This window comes from Anomaloglossus baeobatrachus, chromosome 4 (genome assembly GCF_048569485.1).
Source record: "Anomaloglossus baeobatrachus isolate aAnoBae1 chromosome 4, aAnoBae1.hap1, whole genome shotgun sequence".
Taxonomy (NCBI): Eukaryota; Metazoa; Chordata; class Amphibia; order Anura; family Aromobatidae; genus Anomaloglossus; species Anomaloglossus baeobatrachus.
Genome location: NC_134356.1, coordinates 568,020,723 through 568,043,372, shown reverse-complemented (window position 1 = coordinate 568,043,372; position 22,650 = coordinate 568,020,723). Strand labels below are relative to the sequence as shown.

At 44.5% G+C, this 22,650-nt stretch overlaps 1 protein-coding gene across 5 annotated transcripts in view; it reads left to right on the top strand.

The window, feature by feature from the left end:
* MEGF11 (multiple EGF like domains 11) overlaps positions 1 to 22,650 on the top strand; it is a 789,316-nt gene that overhangs the window by 536,742 nt on the left and 229,924 nt on the right. For all 5 annotated transcript variants that reach the window (XM_075346053.1, XM_075346052.1, XM_075346050.1 and 2 more), the window contains exon 9: positions 19,844 to 20,056. In XM_075346053.1, the coding sequence (XP_075202168.1) occupies positions 19,844 to 20,056 (213 nt within the window). The remainder of the gene's footprint in view (positions 1 to 19,843; positions 20,057 to 22,650) is intronic.

Below are 22,650 nucleotides of genomic sequence, written 5' to 3'. Positions count from 1 at the left end.
AACTGATGTTTCAGTCTATCCATAATATAATGTAATCGTGTACCATCAACTATTTCATATATTGCATGTAAATTACACAATGATAAACATATGATAAAACCGTAAACACCATTAACAACCAGGCAGGGCCATGTCACAATCTGGTAGAGAGGAAAAAATTTCCTTCAATTCCCGTCCATCTAGCTCCCTGATACTAACTAGTGGGGAGAAAAAATTCCCTTAGATTCCCATCCATCAGAGTCCATAATCAAATTAGGACAATATTATGGCAATAATAATAGCAGTAACATGTCAAAGGGCTCAGGGGACTAAGCTCCAAGGCGATGTATAGATAAGATAGACAGGTGGCACATTTTTACCTGGGAGACAATGGTGGTCAGAGAGAGGTGTTCAGCCCGAAACGGCCGTCGGGAAGGACGCGGACACACCTCTCTCTGAACACCTCTCTCTGACCACCATTGTCTCCCAGGTAAAAATGTGCCACCTGTCTATCTTATCTATACATCGCCTTGGAGCTTAGTCCCCTGAGCCCTTTGACATTTTACTGCTATTATTATTGCTATAATATTGTCCTAATTTGATTATGGACTCTGATGGATGGGAATCTAAGGGAATTTTTTCTCCCCACTAGTTAGTATCAGGGAGCTAGATGGACGGGAATTGAAGGAAATTTTTTCCTCTCTACCAGATTGTGACATGGCCCTGCCTGGTTGTTAATGGTGTTTACGGTTTTATCATATGTTTATCATTGTGTAATATACATGCAATATATGAAATAGTTGATGGTACACGATTACATTATATTATGGATAGACTGCAGCATCAGTTTATAAGGAATCTGTGATAATTGTATGTATAATCTGATCAGTGAATGGTGTCCGCGCCCTCACTTGTTTCGTGCCGCCCCGCACCTACCCCTGTGTCAATAAAGATTTCACCTTTTGCACCTTGGATTTTTGGTCGTGTGTTTTCTCCTTGATTTATATCTATTATATGTATAAGGGCTAGGACACATGGCAAGTAAAACAGTCCGAGTGGAATACGATAAAAAAATCACATTCCACTTTGTCCCATGTCACTCTATGGGGCCGTTCCCATTTATGATTATTTTCTCAGCCCTAATCAGACCGAGAAAACAGTTGCAGCATGCTCTGGTTAGAATCCAATCTGTTTTTACTCACACCCGTGCAAATCTATGGGTGCGAGTGAAACATTGGACTGCACTCAGATGACACCAGAGTGCAGTGCGATAATCGCATCAGCTGATAATGGAGGAGATGGGACGATTAATGTCTCTCCTCCGCAGCGTCTGCCTTCGCTGCCGCAGCTGTGATTTGATCACAGGATGGGATCACAGTGGCATGACACTCGGCTCACACTCGCAGCAGAGCAGGAGCCGAGGGTCGCATCCGATGCACTCACATCAGATTCCATATGCTCATGTCGTCTCAGCCTTATACAGTATATCTTTTCCAAAGCCACCATTTTATGATTCTATAATCTTCAAGCAGAAACTGGATAAAAACATAACGGGGATGGTTTAGGAAAACCTATACTTGCAGGGGGTTGGACCTGATGGCCCTTGAGGTCCCTTCCATCTCTATCATTCTATGATTGTATGTTTCTATAATCTAGGAATATAATAAAAAAGTTTGTTAATTTCATTCTAACAAACGACAATTTTACCCAAACTCTGGGTGTGTTTTTCTGGGTGTTGTTAGGACATCAGTATATTTATCTTGGGCTATATCTGTGTTCCTGATATAAGGTATCTTTGTAATGTGTTTTTTCATATTTAATAAAGATTTAAATTGAGTAGCCCACGTCATCATTCCCAAGGGTTTATATCACTCCGAGGTTTTTTGTGTTGTTTATTATTAGAGATGAACAAACTCGAACCATTAAGATCTGGGTTTGGACTGAACATGGACTTTTAAAAAAAAATATCAGAGTCCGAGTTCAGATTTTGGGTGTGTTACGTATGCCAACCACTTGAGCGAGCATCGCTGTGCTTGCGAACCCTCGGTACTTTGCCCAGTGGGAGCCGCTTGTAGTCTCTGAATGGCCCTCACTTGGGGGACGGGGTAAAAACAACATTTTCGGATGTAGTGTGTCCAAAAAACTAAAAATCCCGCTGTTCAGTCTCAGAAGTGCTCTGTTTATGGCTGGCGGTATGTGTGCAGAGAGCCAAAGTGCCCAATAATTGACTTTCATTGGAGTTTAGGTCAAGTCCATGTCCGAACTGAACTTTATCTAAAGTCCAGCTGAACCCGGCGAACCCTCTGAATGGCTCTAACTCAAGGAGGGGTAAAAATAATGTTTTTGTATGTAGTGTGTCAAAAAAAACAAAACAAAAAAAAAACACTGTCCCTTCCCCGGAATTGTCCTGTTGATGGCTGGCTGTATGTGGATGGAGAGACAAACTTCGCAATTAGTGACTTACATTGGAGTTCAGGTCAAGTCCGGGTCCCGAACTGAACTTATCTAAAGTCCGGCTGAGCCCGGCAAACCCTTAGTTCGACTGGTCCACTCATCTCTATTTATAATATAAGTACAAAATATTTGGTTAATTCTTCCGTTATGACCGACTCATAACTTCTCCAAGAACCCTTCTGTCCACTCTGCTCCTCCTTGGTGCTGTCAGCTGACAGGTGCTATGACCGGGGACGAGGTGGTCACACAAATTGATTATATGTGATACCAGAAAGACGATATAACACACTGTGGATGGCAGCGAATGCGAACAGAATGGCGGCAGCCGATACTAGTAAACAGGAATTTTTATTCTTTTAACTTTTTACTTAAGTTTCTAACAAAATATTATTCTAATCCTAGAAATCCCCTTCAAGTGGTGCAGTGATTTCAGGGGCCATCTGCATTGTAAAGCTTTGTTAAATAATAACACATGGAAGTGCTGCTATAAATCGTGCACTTTTCACTTAGATATAATGACTATAATGATCAAAAATTCCAGCAATGTTGCTTAGAAGAAGACGTTATGCAAGTTTCGACTGTGCAGCATACTGATTAATTTCTAAAATATTCTGTATACCGGCGCAACTTTCCCTTGTGCCGAAATAGTAAAGTCTATTCTTTATTTTTCTCCCTGAAATTGCTACGCACGTACAAGAGAAACGTATTAGAGGCAGTTAGGCAGTTTATAGAAGATGGGGGCATGCTTAATATACATATGTAATACTTTGGAATTTTCTGAGAATATTTGAAACTTTTAGGTTAAGAGGCTTAATTTAAATGGCTAAATCATGGAAAATAGGTAGAGTAGTTTTAAAGATCAAATCAACAAGATGATGAAGTATAAAAATAAATCAAGTAATTCATATTCTTTTTAAAAACACACTTATAAACCAGATCCGTCTTCAGGTCATTACTGCCCTTACTGGTGTATGGGGCCCGATAAAGAGGTGGCCTGGCCCGAGCATGAGGTACTTACTGTATTAAGACATAGTCATAGCCACAGCAGGAGGGGATGGTCGTATAGCTTGGGCCAATTTAACTGAGTGTGCTCATAGTACCACATGGCTAATTTGCATATGATGCATTTCAGGTATCACATGCAAATTAGCCATGTGGTGGTACAGCCAGGATCAGTGGCGCACAGCAGGGCGCGTCATCCCGCGGCCTAGCGTGCAGCAGCGTGATGATGTCACCATTTCTTGGTGATCAATGGTACGTTTACATGTGCTGATTATTGGGAACTTTAGTGAACACTCCTTTGGCAATTATCAGCTTGAGTAAATGGGCCTTTAATTACCTTGTTGCATATACAGATTTATTTTCTCAACTATTCTTAGATTACTGCAAAATTAAACTTATAAGAATTTGTTAGCATTGTACAAATCAATAATAGTTGAGACCACCTATACCTACACTGCTTTCATACTCTTCTTAGAACGTTACACTTATTTCTGACTTTACAAAGTCTCCTTGAAAAATATTACTGTAACAGTATTATTATCAGGTGTTCTCTTCCCACTATATGGTGTTGTTTGCTCCATAATGAGCCATTTTAGGTTCAACGCTAAAAAAAGACACATCATGCATAATATAGCCTCCATTTAAAACAAAAGTATAGTCCTACAAGTCATATTTTTCCAAATTTCCATAATTCTAAGTATATGTCACAATGTGACTGCACCCGGTGAGTTGCGTAACACCGGGGGGGGGAACACCAGGGTAACAATACTATGGATTGCCCTGACACTATGGAGAGGAGAGGTGGGTCACCTCCTAACACTCACCTGAGGTTGATCACTGACCTCCCTAACATCCCTAGACAGGTCCTTCCCTTCATACACCGATCACATGCCTAGGCCCTCGCTGACCCTGAACTTACTCTGGCAAATGAAGGCTAGTCTCCCCACTGCAATAAGACAACACGAGGTAGGAAAGACAAAAAGGTGGGAAAAGCCACAATAAGTAACACTCCAGGAGGAACTTCACATCTGCAACTGAAGCAATATCCCAGCTGTCTCCAGAGACTGGCTCCTTTGAAGTGGACTGCATAGGTATGAGCTACAGCCGGCATAAGAAAGAGTGAGGAGTGGATACTTGTAGCAGCTGAGATTACAACTACCTGTTAGATCACTGCAGGATAAAAATGGAACTTAACTCCTTCAGTACTGGAATTAAGTATGCTTCAACTCAGGGCAAATGACAAGCGGGCACTAAATCGGATCTGCGATCAACAACACGCTGTGATCCTGCTGATCCCAAAACCCCCCAAGATCACATCAGGTGACAACACACTTGACTTGATGTGACAGTATACAGTGTTATTATTATTATTATAGTTTCTTTCACGGGATTGGTAATGCAGAAGAAAGACCGGTGGAGTCTCAGTTTTGGAGCCACTCATGCTCCTGTCTCTCTCTTAAACATGGCCGCTCAGGATTTGAGGCACAGCCAGTTGCGCATGCATGAGCCAAGTATGGAGAACGCATCTCCAACCCCCTGTGATTATCCGTTGTGTTCATTAATAGGGTGTTTGTATAAAATTCATTAGCAGCTGAGCTGTTTGATCTCTAACTAAACAAGTTAGCAGAATTGCTTGTTTGTGAGGGGGTGAAGGGGGGAGCTAATTATGTAAAGGACATGAGTCGTCAATATTTAATTTCCAGTTGCTATATCCTTGTGGCTGATAAAGACTTAACTATTTTCATCCTGGCAACCAGACATATACGGGAGAGACGGGTACATCACGATTTACCCATCAGGGCACTGATTGGATAACTGGCTCGGAGGCAGTCGTTTGCACAAGCACTTTGCATTTTTTACATTGCTTCACCGGAGCTGTCCAAATGTTGGCCAGACATTGCCCTTTTTATAGCCACCTGCATTTCTGGGAAACTTTATATACTTAATGATCCAAAATATATTGTATAACTGGATCCAGCGTTAAATGAGAACGTACTTTTGGGTTACAGAATGCTTGAAAAATATTCCTATATTTCTGTTGCATGTATGGGAATTGCATGCGTGTCATCTTCAGTAGTCCGTAAAAGATTTGCATCTTTTTTTTTCCCATTAAACCCTACAAATAGCGTAATTCTGGATATTTTATAGTATATTTCACAAGATATTGATTTTCTGTTTCCCCCTAGGGTGTACTAATCCTTTATTAATGTCACCGGCGGAGCAGGCAGCAGAGCAGAAAGTGTTAAGCGAGACTTGTCCTTGCTCCTGCTAACAAGTGATTAGTATTCAGCCGGCGTTTCCTGGACCCCAGCCCATGCAGGGATACGCTCCGTGGCCTCTGGAGAGGTCCCCTTCCCAGCATGTACTCTGCATGGAAGGATGACTACATAGAGCAGTTCACTTTGTTAATAATACACCTGGAGAGTCAAATAGGACGTGCCATCAATTACTGTCAACAAGAAGACCCTAAAAGTGACATTTAGATTTGCGATAGGTAGCGGATCCGAGACGTCACGAAGAGTTAATTCTAAATAAATATGGCTTGTTTCTGTAAAGCAAGCTTATTTTCCCCAGCGGAGTCAGAGGCAGCCATTTCTGTGTATCTGTGCCAGATCTCAGCAGGTGAGGGCTTTGCTGGTCGCACTCCCTGTACAGACGGAATGAGCCAGGCTGGCGCGCCAGGCACGGTGCACACGGGAGGCGAGCAGGCGCAGCATCTGATCCCAGGCACACAAAGACCTCATCAATAGCAGAAATTCTCAGAAAGTTGTGTTTATAGAGAATCGCACAAGACCCCGGAGCTGGATGTACATGAGTTTATATAAAAGCTCTTTTAAATAATAAAAAAAAGCATTGTGTTCATGTGGCTTGGTACTCAGGAGATATTCTACCTGTGGTTAGCGGTATATGGAAAGATTTTAGTCACAGGGAATAGAAGGAATTTAGTCACTGACTAATATTTACCTCTGTTGTTGAGCAAGCAATAGAGAAGCCATTGGCTGATGACTACATGCGGAGGCAGCCATTCATAAATTAATAAGAGTACAGGGGCTGTACTTTCAGAATTTATCCTACTGGTTTTTAGACAATAGACTTCATGCCGTTCATGTTATTCGTGCTTAACGGGACTGTCAGCAGGTTTCTGCAATGTAATCTGAAGGGTTAAAACAGAGAATTCAGCCCTGTGTCTGTTATCTCAGTCTTTTTTTGTTTACCTGTAATGTTAGTTTAAGCCTCTCACCTTTATCATTAGTGGGTCTCAGCAGCACCTGATCTCTAGTCTGACTACACCCCTCTCTGTGATTAGCAGCTTTTGTCTATGGAACTGTACACTGAAAGCCTGGTGTAGGCAGGGGAATCTCTCTCAGAGCTCTGCTACATCTAAAATCTCATCTCTTTCACTGTGGCAGCAACTAATCTAAGTGATACATCGTTGAACTCAGGGCCTCTTTGCCTACATCATGCTGCTTTTAGATGAAATAGTAAAAACCTGCTGACAGATTCTCCTAATAAATAGACAGTCTGCACAAGATATTTATATCTAAAGACAGACTGTCCCCAGCACAAATCCCATAACTTTATAATATGTCAATGATGCCCCAACTAACCATGGACTGTAGAAGACAATTGCCAATTGCGCAGTTGGTAACAAGCTCATCATATGCGCCTACCTTCATAGGCTATAATCTCACAGTTCAAAATCCTGCTCAAAAACCCTTCAAAAACTCTTGGAAAACTTCATATTCTATCGGAAATCCACTTTGACATTTATGAGAAGATTAGGGTTGGGTTTTGGAGAACACCTACTATTATTTTTTTCCTGATGGCTCCCACGCCAAACTAGGCACTATCAAATCAAAAGTCTGGCAAAAAAAATGAGATCTGGAGAAAACTCTTCTAAAATTCTTAAAAACTGTGTCAGGAAAAGAAAAACTCCTCCAAAAAGGAGCGTTTCCAGAAACTTTCAACTGACAAAACTCATTTGTTTAAAACTTTGTGTGAACATAGACTTCTGATTTCATTTAGAGCTAGATTCATGTAGAATCCACTTGAAAGACTGATTCTACATGAAACATAGATTTTTTTCAAAACCTTATCAGAAAAACATTCTCTTATGAACAGCAAAGAGGTTTTGATATTGAAATAAATAGAAATCACATTAAAAGCATTTTTAGGGGACACAGAGTGTTTAAGAATCCAGCTTAAGAACACATTGTCTTTGCAAAGCTTCAGAAACCGGATTCCGAACCCTCAAGTGGGTAAAGTGATATAAGATAGAACGTGTGTACAGCAACGTAGTTTTCACATTGCTGTGCATTCTTTTTTTTTTGCAGTACTTTTCTGGTTCTTACCTAAAATAGATATTGTGTGCAAATGCACTTAAAAATATTTTTGAGAAAATTTTTGTGCAAATCTGCTTCAAAATTCTCTTCAAAATCTCTATACAAACTTAGACTCTTTTTTTCACTTTAGCAGGCCATTTTGTTATGCAGTCGTTTTTTATTTATCAGCCTAAGGGCATCATAGCGATTCCGCTGAGGCCCCTTTCACATGTCCGTGAAAAACAACGCACCTTTTTCACGGACGTGTCAAAGGTGCGTTTTGCCCTCCGTGAGCCGTCTTTATGGCACACGTGTGTTCTCCGTGTGTTATCCATGAAAAACACTAAGAACGGGAACTTTCTACTCACCTGTCCCTGGCTTCGCTGTCCGTAGTGCTGATCTTCGGTCTCCGGTCGTGCCGACTTCCGGCCACAGTGAAGTGAATATGCAATTGTACCGCCCCGCGCTCGGCCACAGCCGAGCCGCTCGGATCCGGGCTCGTTTCTGGTGGGTAGCTCGAGCTCCTCCCGGACCCAGGGGGGGTCACGTCACTCTGTAAGGGGGATGCTGGCGCTACGTGAGGGGTGGTGTTCGGTGGAGAGGTCCACGGCCGGGGCCGCGGTTGTTTGGGGATTAAGTTCGTGACGCTACCCACGGGTTGTGGTGAATGGATGGACACCACCGATGCCGTTGACTAGGCTCCCGGGGACGGTGTTGCACAGCTTGGTGTTGACCCCTCCGTGGGTAGGGTGATGATGGTCCCGGGGGGCCCGAGGGAGGTGCTGAGGCGGGGGAATGGATGAGTGCTGGCGTGTCAGTACGGTGCGGCACGGTGTGCGGCCCGAAGGCACTGTTGTACTCACTATCACAGACACGCTGGAGTCTCTGGTAAACCAAACAAGATGGTGGACGGTGCACGCAGCTGGCTGCGCTTTTCCCCTTTTCATGTTGGTGGTTTCCACCTTTCTCCTGCACCTCACTTTTGGTAGAAATGATGACTCCTATGCCTGAGCAACGGTAGTCCGCTCCCCAGCTTTGTGTGCACCGGTAGAGCCCTTTTGCCCGCAGACGCTGGCCCGTGGGATCTCGATGCCTGGGCGGTGGCTTTCTATCCCTATGGTTGGGCTGTTGTCTTCAGTCAGGTCTTGGGTGGGAAAGGACCTAAAGTCCAGCCCTCAATCAGTGGATTTGACTCGGTCCAGTGGTTTCTGGGCCTCGTACTGGGTCTGAGTACCCCTCCTGGTGCTCCGGTTTCTAATCGGTTCCCCGGTTCGGTACCGGCGGGCCACTACCCAGTCCTGGTCCCTTACGGTTCCACCGGCTGTAATCCCAGCTCCTGCAGGTGGCCACCACCATCTGCCTCCTAGCCAGAGGTGACTGGGCTCCAACCCAGACACCTGGTGTTAGACTGTGGCAGACCTGGACATAGGTCTGCACTTGAACTCCACTCCACTTCACTGTCAAGACTCATCTACTCTGTTTTTCCTGCCTCAGGGTCTGTGAACTCCTCGGTGGGCGTGGCCAACCGCCTGGCTCCGCCCCCTGGTGTGGACATCAAACCCTGAGGGAGGTGACTAGTGTTTGTAGGTTGGCTGCTGTCACCTTATTAGGGGAAGGTGTTTGTGCAAGGGCCTACCTGTGACTACTTGGCTAGTCCAGGGTGTCACACAATGAGCATAATGAGTGGTGGTCGGAAGCAAGTGACAGCAACGGCAGAGACAGCAGTGCTGGAGAAGGTGAGTAAAGTTTTTTTATTATTTTCTCAGACACGTGTGTTTTCTCCGGCACGTGTCACACGGAACACCTCAGTGTGGTCCGTTTGCGTTCCGTGTGACACCCGTGATGCTGGAGAAAAACGGACATGTCTACGTATGGAGCACACGGGCACACGTATTCTCCACACGTACAAACGGTCCATGGCAGAATACGCACGTGAGCGCAGACCCATTGATTTAAATGGGTCTACGTGTGCCCGTGTCTCCGGTACGTGAGGAAATGGACCAAACACGTGCCAGAAACACGGACGTGTGAAAGAGGCCTTAGGAAGTTGGTTGAAAAGTTTATTTGCTTAATTTAGAAACTTTTTTTGTAGTTTTTACCCTATAAATTCTGCTAAACCATCAATCAGGAAAAAAAAAAGTGAAAAATGGAATCGCTGCATATAACAAGCCAGGTTTCACCTCTCATTTTTCTAAGTCCCTTTGTGGAATACAAGCATAGACCTAATCAGCTGTCATGGGCAAGATCTCATTTTGTTTGTACTATTTTTGTCAACTCTCCTCTGATATCCCTAAACAAACTCATTAGATACTGTAATCTATATAGCAGGGGTCTCAAACTCAGCTGGGTGTATGGGCCACATATAGAAAAAAAAATCGAGAGAGGCCGCATTGTTTGCAGGACAAAGTGACATTTTAAATAAATCCATGTTTTTTTCTATACATCTTTGGATCACTTTTTTTGAACATTTTTTGCTTGTTTATTAGAACAAACCTGCACTTTTTTGTTTAGTTAAGTTTATATATAAAAAAGCATTTTTAATGGCGCAAACAAAATCATGCTTTATTTTGAATTTTATCACTTTCTTGTAATATTGTTTAAAATTAGCAGCATCATATAGTAATCTTAGCTAACATATTATAGTAATGTCCCCATCTGTGTGCTCTGTAGTAATGTCCCCCATCCTTGTGGTATTGTGCCCAGTAATATTGTGCCCATCCTTTTACTATTGTGCCCATCCTTGTGGTATTGTGCCCTGTAGTATTGTGCCCTGAAGTATTGTGCCCATCCTTCTGCCCTGTAGTATTGTGCCCAGTAGTATTGTGCCCATCCTTGTAGTATTGTGCTCATGCTTGTAGTATTGTACCCATCCTTGTAGTATTGTGCCCAGTAGTATTCTGCCCATCCTTGTAGTATTGTGCCCAGTAGTATTCTGCCCATCCTTGTAATATTGGGCCCAGTAGTATTGTGCTCATCTTTGTAGTATTGTGCCCAGTAGTATTGTGCTCATCCTTGTAATTGTGTGCCCAGTAGTATTGTACTCATCCTTGTAGTATTGTGTCCAGTAGTATTATGCTCATCCTTGTAATATTGTGCCCAGTAGTATTGTGATCATCCTTTTGGTATTGTGCCCATCCTTATAGTATTGTGTTCATACTTGTAGTATTGTACCCATCCTTGTAGTATGTGCCCTGCAGTATTGTGCCTATCCTTGTAGTATTGTGCCCAGTATTATTGTGCCCATCCTTGTATTATTGGGCCCAGTAGTATTGTGGTCATCTTTGTAGTATTGTGCCCAGTAGTATTATGCTCATCCTTGTAATTTTGTGCCCAGTAGTATTGTGCTCATCCTTGTGGTATTGTGCCCATCCTTGTAATATTGTGCCCATCCTTGTAGTATTGTACCCATCCTTGTAGTATTGTGCCTAGTAGTATTGTGCTCATCCTTGTAGTATTGTGCCCAGTAGTATTGTGCTCATTCTTGTAATTCTGTGCCCAGTGGTATTGTGCTCATCCTTGTAATTTTGTGCCCAGTAGTATTGTGCTCATCCTTGTGGTATTGTGCCCATCCTTGTAATATTGTGCCCTTCCTTGTAGTATTGTGCCCATCCTTGTAATATTGTGCCCAGTAGTATTGTGCTCATCCCTGTAATATTGTGCCTAGTAGTACTGTGCTCACCCATGTAGCATTGTGCCCAGTAGTATTGTGCCCATTCTTGTGGTATTGTGTCCAGTAGTATTGTGCTCATCTTTGTAGTATTGTGCCCATCCTTGTAGCATTTTTTCCAGTAATAGTGTGCCCATTCTTGTGATATTGTGCCGAGTAGTATTGTGTCCATCCTTATAGTATTGTACCCACCCTTGTGGTATTGTGCCCAATAGTATTGTGCCCATCCTTGTAGTATTGTGCCCAGTAGTATTGTGTCCATCCTTGTAATATTGTGCTCATGCTGTATTGTGCCCTGCAGTATTGTGCCCATCCTTTTAATTTTGTGTCATGCAGTATTGTTTCCGTTCTTGTAATATTGTGCCCTGCAGTATTGTGTCCATCCTTGTAGTGTTGTGCTCATCTTTGTAGTATTGTGCCCTGGAGTATTGTACCCATCCTTGTAGTATTGTGCCTATCCTTGTAGTATTGTGCCCATCCTTATAGTATTGTGCCCTGCAATATTATGCCCATCCTTGTAGTATTGTATCATGCAGTATTGTGTCCTGCAGTACTATGCTCATCCTTGTGGTATTGTGGCCATCCTTTAGTAATAGGGAAAAAAAAAATTCTCCTTACCTTTCCTCCGTTCCCTGTGTGCCCACGATCAGTGTTTGCAGCGTTTTGAATGCAGCATGTTTCAGCTGCGTCCAAAACGCTGCGATGTACAGTACAAGCAGAGTGGATGGGACTTCTAAAAATCCCATGCCCATTGTTCTTGAGCGGTCAGCAGTGAAAACTGACCTGCGGTGCGGCTTGCAGAGGCCTCAGCATGTGAATTTATGCTGCGGAGTCGCATGCCCTCCCTAGGGAGAACACAGCGAGGAAACCGCAGCACCCCGAAAACTGATTGCGGGCAAGGGCAGCTGCGGTCTCAGAAGGAGGAGACTTGTGGCCCCGCAGGTCAGAACCCGCCAAGTCCAGGACTTAGTAGGTCCTGATCATGAGCCTCTACCTGCTTGTTGCGGCCCGTGATGATCGCAGCTCTATGCCCTTGGACCTGCGCTGGCAGGAATCATTTGTGGTGCCATGCAGAGGAGCTGTCTGTGTTATACTAATGGTTACTGCCGGCCAATCAGATGCAAGGAGGTGATGCCATACAGCAACATCACTTCCTTGCATCTGATTGGCGGGCAGCAGCCATTGGTATTATGCAGGTAGCTCCTCTGTGCGGCACCGCAAATGGATTCAATGGTAGCAGACTCCTGCCGGCGCCTGGTTCTCGGGCATAGAGCTGCGATCGTCACAGGGTCTGCGTGTCACAACAAGCAGACTCAGGAGCTGCATGTGGCCCACGGGCTGCATGTTTGAGTCCTCTGCTATATAGTATATATTATGTTTCAAACGTTATTTATTAAAGGGGTTGTCCACTACTTTTACATAGATGGCCCATCTTTAAGATAGGTCTTCAATGTCGGATCGGCTGGGGTCCGACAACCGGCACCCCCACCACCAGTTGTTCTCAGTGCTGGCGGTGGTAACAGGCGGCCAGAAATGGTCAGTTCCAGAGCTTCTCCATCATCTGATAGTGGCTGTGGCCGGGTTCTCCACATCCACCTCCTATTTAAATCAATAAAGGGTGGATCTGCAGTAACCGGTTGTGGCCGCTATCAGAAGAGCAGCTCTGGAACTAGCATTTCTGTCCGCCTGCTGCCACCGGGGCACTGTGCAAAGTGGGAGTGCCGGGTGTCAGACCCCGGCTGATCAGACATTGATGTGCTATCCTAAAGGATAGGCCATCAATATACAATGAGTTGGCAACTCCTTCAAAATTTTAAGCTAAAGGTGGCAACAATATGCCTGATACCCCACACAAGGGGAGTGGAGAAAAAATACAGAACAATATACAAACAAATATAGAAATAAGATGACCATGTTTGACTTTACACCATCAAAATAATATAGAATCCCAGTGCTTGAAAATATTTTATAGGTTCCCACACAGGAAAATACAAAGAAACAAAAAGAATTCCAGCCCTCAGCTGCCTGGCTTTACCTGACTGGCGATCAAGGTACATCGGGAGCCCACGCATTTTTTTTAATTATTTTTTTAAATAAAAAAAAAATAATGGTCTTCCCTGCATTTTGATTGCCAGCTAAGGTAAAGCCAGGCAAATGGGGTTGAGGCTGACGGCCCATGACAGCTCTGGCCAAAATTAAGAGACCATTGCAAAATTTTCAATTTTTCTCTTTATTGGTATATTTTTGAGTAAAATGTAAATTGCTTTTTTATTCTATAAACTAATATTTTCATAAAATAAATACTAAATGTATTGCTTGGAAATTCAGAGATATGTTGTCAGTAGTTTATAGAATAAAAGAAAAATTTACATTTTACTCAAAAATATAAAGAGAAAAATCAGAAAAACTAAAAATTTTGCAGTGGTCTCTTAATTTTTGCCAGAGCTGTGTATATACACCATGTGCAGAATCATTAGGCAAGTTGTATTTTTGAGGATTTTTTATTTATTATTGATCAACATCTATGTTCTCAATCAACCCAAAACACTCATAAATATCAAAGCTTAATATTTTTGGAAGCTGGAGTGGGTTCTTTTTAGATTTCGCTATCTTAGGAGGATATCTGTTTGTGCAGGTAACTATTACTGTGAAGAATTATTAGGCAACTTAATAAATACCAAATATATTCCCATCTCACGTGTTTATTTTCACCAGGTAAACCAATATAACTGCACAACATTTAGAAATAAACATTTCTGACATGGAAAAACAAAACCCCCAAAAATTAGTGACCAATATAGCCACCTTTCTTTATGATGACACTCAACAGCCTACCATCCATAGATTCTGTCAGTTGCTTGATCTGTTTACGATCAACATTGCGTGCAGCAGCCACCACAGCCTCCAGACACTGTTCCGAGAGGTGTACTGTTTTCCCTCCCTGTAGATCTCACATTTTATGAGGGACCACAGGATCTCTATGGGGTTCAGATCAGGTGAACAAGGGGGCCATGTCATTATTTTTTCATCTTTTAGACCTTTACTGACCAGCCACGCTGTGGAGTAGTTGGTTGCATGTGATGGAGCATTGTCCTACATGAAAATCATGTTTTTCTTGAACAATACCGACTTCTTCCTGTACTACTGCTTGAAGAAGTTGTCTTCCAGAAACTGGCAGTAGGTCTGGGAGTTGAGCTTCACTCCATCCTCAACCCGAAAAGGTCCCAAAAGTTAATCTTTGATGATACCAGCCCATACCAGTACCCAACCTCCACCTTGCTGGCGTCTGAGTTGGAATGGAGCGCTCTGCCCTTTACTGATCCAGCCTCTGGCCCATCCATCTGGCCCATCAAGAGTCACTCTCAATTTATCAGTCCATAAAACCTTGCTTGGCATTTTGGCAGCTTCACGCTTGATTTTCCTCACTTCATGGGCAGTTACTTTGCGCCTTTTTTGCCCAACACGCTTCTTGCGACCCTGTTGGCTGTTTGCCATGAAACGCTTGATTGTTCAGTGATCACGCTTCAAAAGTTGACTCCATCTTTATTACTCCCTCTCACCACTCCACGATCCTGGTTTTCTGTCTTCTTCAACCGATGCAGCGCTGCTATATCAGAATTCACGGGGAGGAGGAAGAACACTTCTGCTCCCCATGCAGTCTAATCACTCAATGAGTGAGCAAAGACTGCGGGTTGGTAAGTGGTGATGTCACCGCTGCCACCGTTGCCATAGTAACCTAACGAGCGGGTTAATATGGCAATGGTCATCTCCGATCACCTGATTCTCAGCGCCATTATTCACCGGCTGTGGCATTACAGTGTGGGGCAGCCAATCCCTGCATGTGGGCTGACTCTGTAAAGAGCGCCGAAATGCAGGGACGGGGAGCCGAGCATGTGCCCGAGCATACCGCCAAGTATACCGAGAGTACTGAGATGCTCGGGCGAGCACCAAGTACCGACGAGCATGCTGACACTACAGGACCTTGCATGACGTCATAGTCATTTGACCAGTCTGTTGACTATGAGATAATACAACATTCACACGTGACTGGTCACATGCTATGATGTCATGGAAGGTCCTTCGGTTACCGGGCGGAACAGCGTTGATCGTACTCGGAAGCAGAAGCGCTGGGAGACAGAGTCTGCAGGTCGCGTTGCGGGACCTGTAAGTATAATGACAATGTTTATTATTAACTGTATTCTTTATTTTACAGAACACCCCGCCCCATCCCATAACTGTAAAGTCCAAGATCGGTGATCGGACTTAAGATCTTGTTACCTCGATCCTGATCTCGATCTTTACAAAATGATTGGGCGAGTCTCCCCGATCCCAACCATCGGGGGGATCGCCCATCACTAGATGTGAGGTCTGTGTGTATCCAGGGTGCTGTTGTCTTCATTTTATTTCATGTATCAGCCCAGTTAAAGAATCGCCTGTATTTTTTCCTTATGTGGTTTCCTATTTGTTATTAGTATCTGGGACGGACACCAAAAACAGACTATGTACAAATTTACTGCAGTCCTGGGTACAACCTCTTCCGCCTTTCTACTGCTATCTCTAAGGCCTCCTTCACACGTTCGTGTCTCCGGTACGTGTTTGGTCCATTTCCTCATGTGCCGGAGACACGGGCACAGATAGACCCATTAAAATCAATCTGCACTCACGTGCGTGTTTTGCCATGGACCGTGTGTCTGTGTGGAGCATATGTGTGCCCGTGTGCTTCACACGTAGACATGTCCGTTTTTCTCCGGCATCACGGGTGTCACACGGACCACACATGGACCGACCGATGTGATCCGTGTGACACGCACAGGAGAAAACACACGTGTCTGTGAATTAAAAGGAATTTCTATACTCACCTTCTCCAGCTCTGCTGTCTCTGCCGCTGCTGTCACTTGCTTCCGACCCCCGCTCATTATGCTCATCGCATATTCACTCCACTAAGGGCTGGAAGCAGCAGCAGCGGGGAGTCAGTAGGACCGGAGACCGTAGATCAGCACCACGGACAGTAACACCAGGGACAGGTGAGCATAAAGTTCCCGTTCTCCGTGTGTTATCACGTTTAACATAAACACGGCACATGGAGGGCAATAGCACCTTTGACATGTCCATGAAAAACATGGGTGATTTTCATAGACGTGTGAAAGAGGCCTAAGGCCTCTTTCACAGGTCTTTGGAAAATACACACGTTTTTCACAAACTCTGTTGAAGGTGTGTATGGCCCTCCGAGTGCCGTGATTTTGGCACACTTGTGTTCTCCTTGTGCTATCTGTGACACCATGCTGAGATCAGGAACTTTTTACTCACCTGTCCCCGGCGCTGCCGTCCATGGTGCTGATGTCTCCTGCGCTGCTGTCTCTGGCACTGCTGTCCATGGTGCTGATGTCTCCCGCGTTGCTGTCCCCGGCGCTGCCGTCCATGGTGCTGATGTCTCCTGCGCTGCTGTCTCTGGAACTGCTGTCCATGGTGCTAATGTCTCCCACGTTGCTGTCCCCGGCGCTGCTCTCCGTGGTGCTGATGTCTCCCGCGTTCCTGCTATCGAGAGAAGGGAAGGAGAGAACAAAATCAGAATGAATCAGGACTTGTGATTCATTTGGATTCTGTTCTCTCCTTCCCTTCTCTCTATATTACAGATAGCAGTAGAAAGGGGGAAGAGGTTGCACACAGAACTGATTCAGGAGTCCTAAGTGATTTATATCTTGTTTTTCTTTTTACAAAGCACTTAGCTAGCTAACGTCCTTACAAACGCACTGCAGCAGAAAAATGGTGGATAATTTTGAATAAAGATTATACTAAAAAAAAACCTGTAAAATGTGTACATAGCCTGATACAGTCACATATGGGTGGCACGGTGGTTCAGTGGTTAGCACTGCAGTCTTGCAGCGCTGGGATCCTGGGTTCAAATCCCACCAAGGACAACATCTGCAAGGAGTTTGCATGTTCTCCCCGTGTTTGTGTGGGTTTCCTCCGAGTTCTTTGGTTTCCTCCCACACTCCAAAGACATACAGCTAGGGAATTTAGATTGTGAGCCCCAATGGGGATCGTAAAGCGCTGTGGAATTAATAGCACTATGTAAATGAATAAATATTATTATATGACAGTTTTTTAGAAAATGAATATCAGTTCCATCCATCTGTTTTGGCAGCGAGCACATTAATTTTTGCTGATGAATGAAACAATTGTAGACATTTTTTAAACAAATCTGTGGCATGTGGACATACCGGTGCCTTTATTTTATAATGTTAGATTTAATAGTTCAGTTTGAATTTTATGGTGGAACATGGCGAAGCTTTAAAAGGTTTATTATCCTATATGGGAATGAGCAGGGTTATTTGTATCAAGAGGATTGGTGATTGCTTTTCTTCTTGATAAGAAGGAACTCATGTGGATACATAAATTACTAACACTCCTTCCACTTGGTTTAAATATTGATTCAGATGTTCACACTGTCTTATAAGTAATTGACGTTATGTATGGAGGCACATGCTCACATGTTTTATTATGATCATCATCACCTTTTTTATCCTGACGCACGGTCATTAATTGATGTTAAGTTGTGTGTATTTAAATGATTCTTGTTCACGTTTGTGATAGAACTGTTGTGTTAATGGAATTGCGTGAAATGACGAGAGCGTAGCCGAGCCATCCATGAAATTGAGCTGTCCATACTGAATTCAGTGTTGTATTCTGATAGAATGATCTGGCCAATAATGTAGCATGGAAAGAAGAATGAATGCAAGTATATAGGCCACATTTCTCCCCATTTTATATCCATGATGCCATTATGAAAGGCAGGGACATACGTAGAAATCATGGGGCCCCATTCCAAAAGTCTTAGGTAGAGCTCTCCCCCCCAAAAAGTGAAATCAACAGGCTTTCTTAAATCCAAGCATGCATGTATTACAGGCCAAAGATTGTCCAAGAAAGAGATTCTTCTGAAATAGAAGTTCCATAGTTCATCGTTCCTTGTGCCATAATACATGTTGCCTTGCCATGTGTCATTATATATCATGCCATAATACATTGTGCCATAATAGATCATGTTATGTGCAATTATACATCAAGCCATAATCCATTGATCCATAAACATTGAGCCATAATACGCTGTGCTATAATGCATTTTTCCATGTGCCATAATGCACAGTGCCATAATACACCATACTAAAAAAACATTATGCCATAATAGATCGTGCCATGTGCCATTACACATCAAGCCATAATACATCGTGCCATAAAACATTGTGCCATGTACCATAATACACGGTGCCATGTTCCATAATATACTTTGTTATGTACCAAAATACACGGTGCTTGTGCCAGAATACATTGTGCCATGTTATTTCTAAAGGGAACCTGTTACCCAGTGGCATTACTAGAGTTCGATGGGCCTCAGTGCAAAGTTTGGGCTTGCCCACCACCCCCACATGTTGGCCAGATGTATGTGCCATTATAGCATTCTAAATCCAATAAAGGTATACATTCTAAATCCCATAAAGGTATACTTGTTACCCCCCCCCCCCCCACAGACACACACACACCACCCCCTTTGTTATGTATTTAAGGGAACCTGTCAGCAGATTTGGGGCCTATAAGCTGCGTCCACCACCAGTGGGCTCTTATATACAGCATTCTAACATGCTGTATATAAGAGCCCAGGCCGCTGTGTAGAACGTAAGAATCACTTCATAATACTTGCCGAAACAGTCGCTGCAGTGGAGTTGGGTCATATGGGCATCTCCGTTGTCCGGTGCCTGCGCCTCCTCTTTCTGCCATCTTTGTCCTCCTCCTGAAGCCTGTGTGCATGACGCGTCCTACATCATACACACTCGCCGGCATTGAGGTCCTGCGCAGGCATACTACAATACTTTGATCGAAGTGCGCCTGCGCAGGACCTCAATGAGTGCGTGTGGACACGTCATGCACCCCAGCTTCAGAGGAAGGACGACAAAGATGGCCAAAAGAGGAGGCGCCGCCACCGGAGAACGGAGATGCCCATATGACCCAACTCCACCGCAGCGGTCGTTTAGGTAAGTATTATAAAGTGATTTTTACACTCTACACAGTGGCCTGGGCTCTTATATACAGCATGTTAGAATGCTGTATATAAGAACCCACTGGTGGTGGCCGCAGCTTATAGGCCCCAAATCTGGTAACAGGTTCCCTTTAAAATCCCCCATCTTGTACTAAAGTCCCTCATCCTGGGCCATTTCCTGGTAAATATGTCCCCCATCCTGACCACACACACCAGAAGAACATATTTTTCTACATGTTGGTGGTTGTTTGAAACAGTTATATTAATTCTAAGGGATAATTTGGTTTCTTGAGTTGTCTTCATTTTTAGTTGCAGTAGGTGATCAATTTACATTGTTTACAATTATTAAGGAAAGACTAATGTATTGTTAATTTCCATGATCTACAGGTGCCAAGAGGAATGCCCCGTTGGTACCTATGGATACCAGTGTGCGGAAAGATGTGACTGCCAGAATGGAGCGAAGTGTTACCACATCAATGGTGCCTGTTTGTGTGAACCTGGTTTTAAAGGCATCCTCTGTGAGGAGCGGGTGTGCGCTGAAGGACTCTATGGACTCAAGTGTAACAAGAATTGCCCGTGTAATTTGACCAATACCCGTGGGTACGTATCCTGCAATCTGCAGAGAATAGAATTCTCCCTTGCAATGAAATATCTGTGTGCGGAGCATCCAGCAGAGTGCGGAAGGGAAAGGCTTTATACCAAACTCGTTGCTGAAACCATTAAATGTAGAAGACAATTGATATTGCACAATCCTCTTGGAGAAAGAGGTAAACCTCTGGAGATGTAAGGAATGCATGTCAATCTGATGTGACTAAAGCCTCATTTAGTCGTCAGTGATTTTTCTTACACGCAAAAAATTCAGAATGATTTTTATCAGTGTTTGGTCAGCTTTTAAGATTCTTCCATCAGTGTTTTATGAGTAGTTTTCTCACATGCTTTAAAACAAATGGTAAAACTTCACCTACTTATTAGAATATTAAAAACGGAGCACACAAGTATTGGACACAGATTGCATCCTTCTGTAACCTGTGGTTTTCAGGGGCCCACAGACTTACATTGGCGAGTTTTATCCATGACTCGGATCAAAAACGGACATATCTGGGGGGTTTTGCTCACCGATCTGTCTGCAAAAAAACACGAACACGTGGACAGCTAGATAGAAAATACTGGATTGAACATGTACGTGAAATGCTGACATCTGAAGGAGACCTAAATAGACTGTTTAAAAAGAGGAATACCCAAATACGATATACATCCTGGTGAGGCCAGATTAGATTAGGTTCACAAATCAACAAGTTTGCAACAAAGTACAACCTACTACTTAACGGGATTGTGTTATCAGAAAATTACCTAGTGTAATTGTGCCGCCCAGTGCCCCGTTACCTTCAGGTCGTCTCAGGGTCTTCAGGGACGGCGCATCCTGGGTCCTTCTGGTCACAGGTAGGTTCAGTTCTATAGGATTCGTGACGCCACTCTTGGTATTGCGGTCAGGGCTACCGCCACTGCAGTTTAAGGGACCCCTCGGGCCGATGGTAGGCGCAGTTAGATGTGGTAGCGTCCCGAGAGTGAGGCTGGACCCAGGGTCCAGTGAAGGTGGGTAGTACCACAGGTCGTAGAAGAACTCACACGCACAGCAGGAATGTCTTTCAGGGTTTTTACTCACTTCAGGTGGCAGGGGTGAGTAACCCGGGCGATGCTGTGATGTTCCAAGAGGGGAACCAGGCTCCTTCAGGCTGACTTAGGGGGTGGCTGCTGACTCGCCTTCCTAGCCATCTTGTTTTTGTGGTGACCCAGACTTGTAGTCCTACGGGGTCACCCAGGGAAGTTGCTTCTGCCTGTTCTCCCCTTTTTCGGCCCATTTGCTTGTTGCCTGGACCAGGTCACTCCGGCTGCTTACCTCTTGTGATCTATGGGCCCTCTCGTTGCTACGTGGCTGCGGACTCTGTGGTGTTGTGGTGGAGGGTATGAAGTACCCCCACCTCTAGGTTGAGCAGGCCAACTGAATGGGTCCCTGCTCTGGGGACCTGTAACCCCGTGCGGGCCTGGTCCTCGCCTGGCAGTCCCCGTACCCAGCCACCTCTCTGCACTCCGGCCTTAGGTGGATTTCGGGCGGCACTACCAGGTGACCATTCTCCTCTGTCAGTAACCACTGCACCTGTGGTGTCTGACTAGTGACAGCCTCCAGGTTTCCTCCTTGTGACTGCTTCTCTCCCTGAGCTTCACTGACTGACTGGCGCACTACTCCCTCCTCTCTGTGCCTGCCTCTGCAACTTAGCAACCAGGCTCTCTACCACACCCCTTGAGTGGAGATGGAGGCCACGCCCCCTCCTGGATTCCCTAGGGGTCCCTTCAAAGGTCAATGTGGGAGACCTAGTTACTATCCGCCTGTGTAACCACACACCGGTTAGCCTTCTGGATTACCTGTGTTGTACTGACCCAGCATGGGTGCAGTACTCAGTGGTGCCTGACCAGGTCAGGGGCGCCACATAATAACCCCATCACAACCTTTAATATACCCATACGTCATGGACGGGCAAGGTTTACCAAGCTTTTATGTATAAGTACATCATGGAGCTGTGCCCGCGCATTTGCCGCCAGGAACTTGGATTAAGTGACAGGCGGGAAAAAGCTTTCACAGCCAAGAGCAGTACCTGCACCGCCCCGACTGTTTAACCCCCCAACTGCTGCGATTGATATCGATCGCAACATTTAGGACGCTGTAAAAGGGAAGTGTGCTCCTTCTCTCGTCCAATCGTCATCATCATTGCAGGGGCCCGAATGTTGCTATAGCAAGCCTGTTAGACCATGCCAGAAACTGTTAGACCTTGCCAGTGGTGACAGCTGTGAGCTGTCATTAACCCCTAATTACCCCAGGGAAATTGGGATGAGCCAGGTAAAGTTCCAGGATTGTCGCATCTAATGGATGCGATAATAATGAGCGTTCTTTAAAACAAACTATAGCCAGGGGACAAGGGTTTGTAAAATTGGAAAACCCCCTCTTAAATATGAAAAAAAGACCATGGCCTTGATTCAGGAAGGTGTCTGACTGAAGTAGCATTCCTGGCGGTGGCACAGATTGGCAGCACAACTTGTAAGGTTTGGCAAATTCATTAAGCAGCATGGCTCTTAATGATTTAGGCACACTTTACTCCAGCGGTCCAGATCATTAAAGGGGTTGGCCACTACTTCATAAG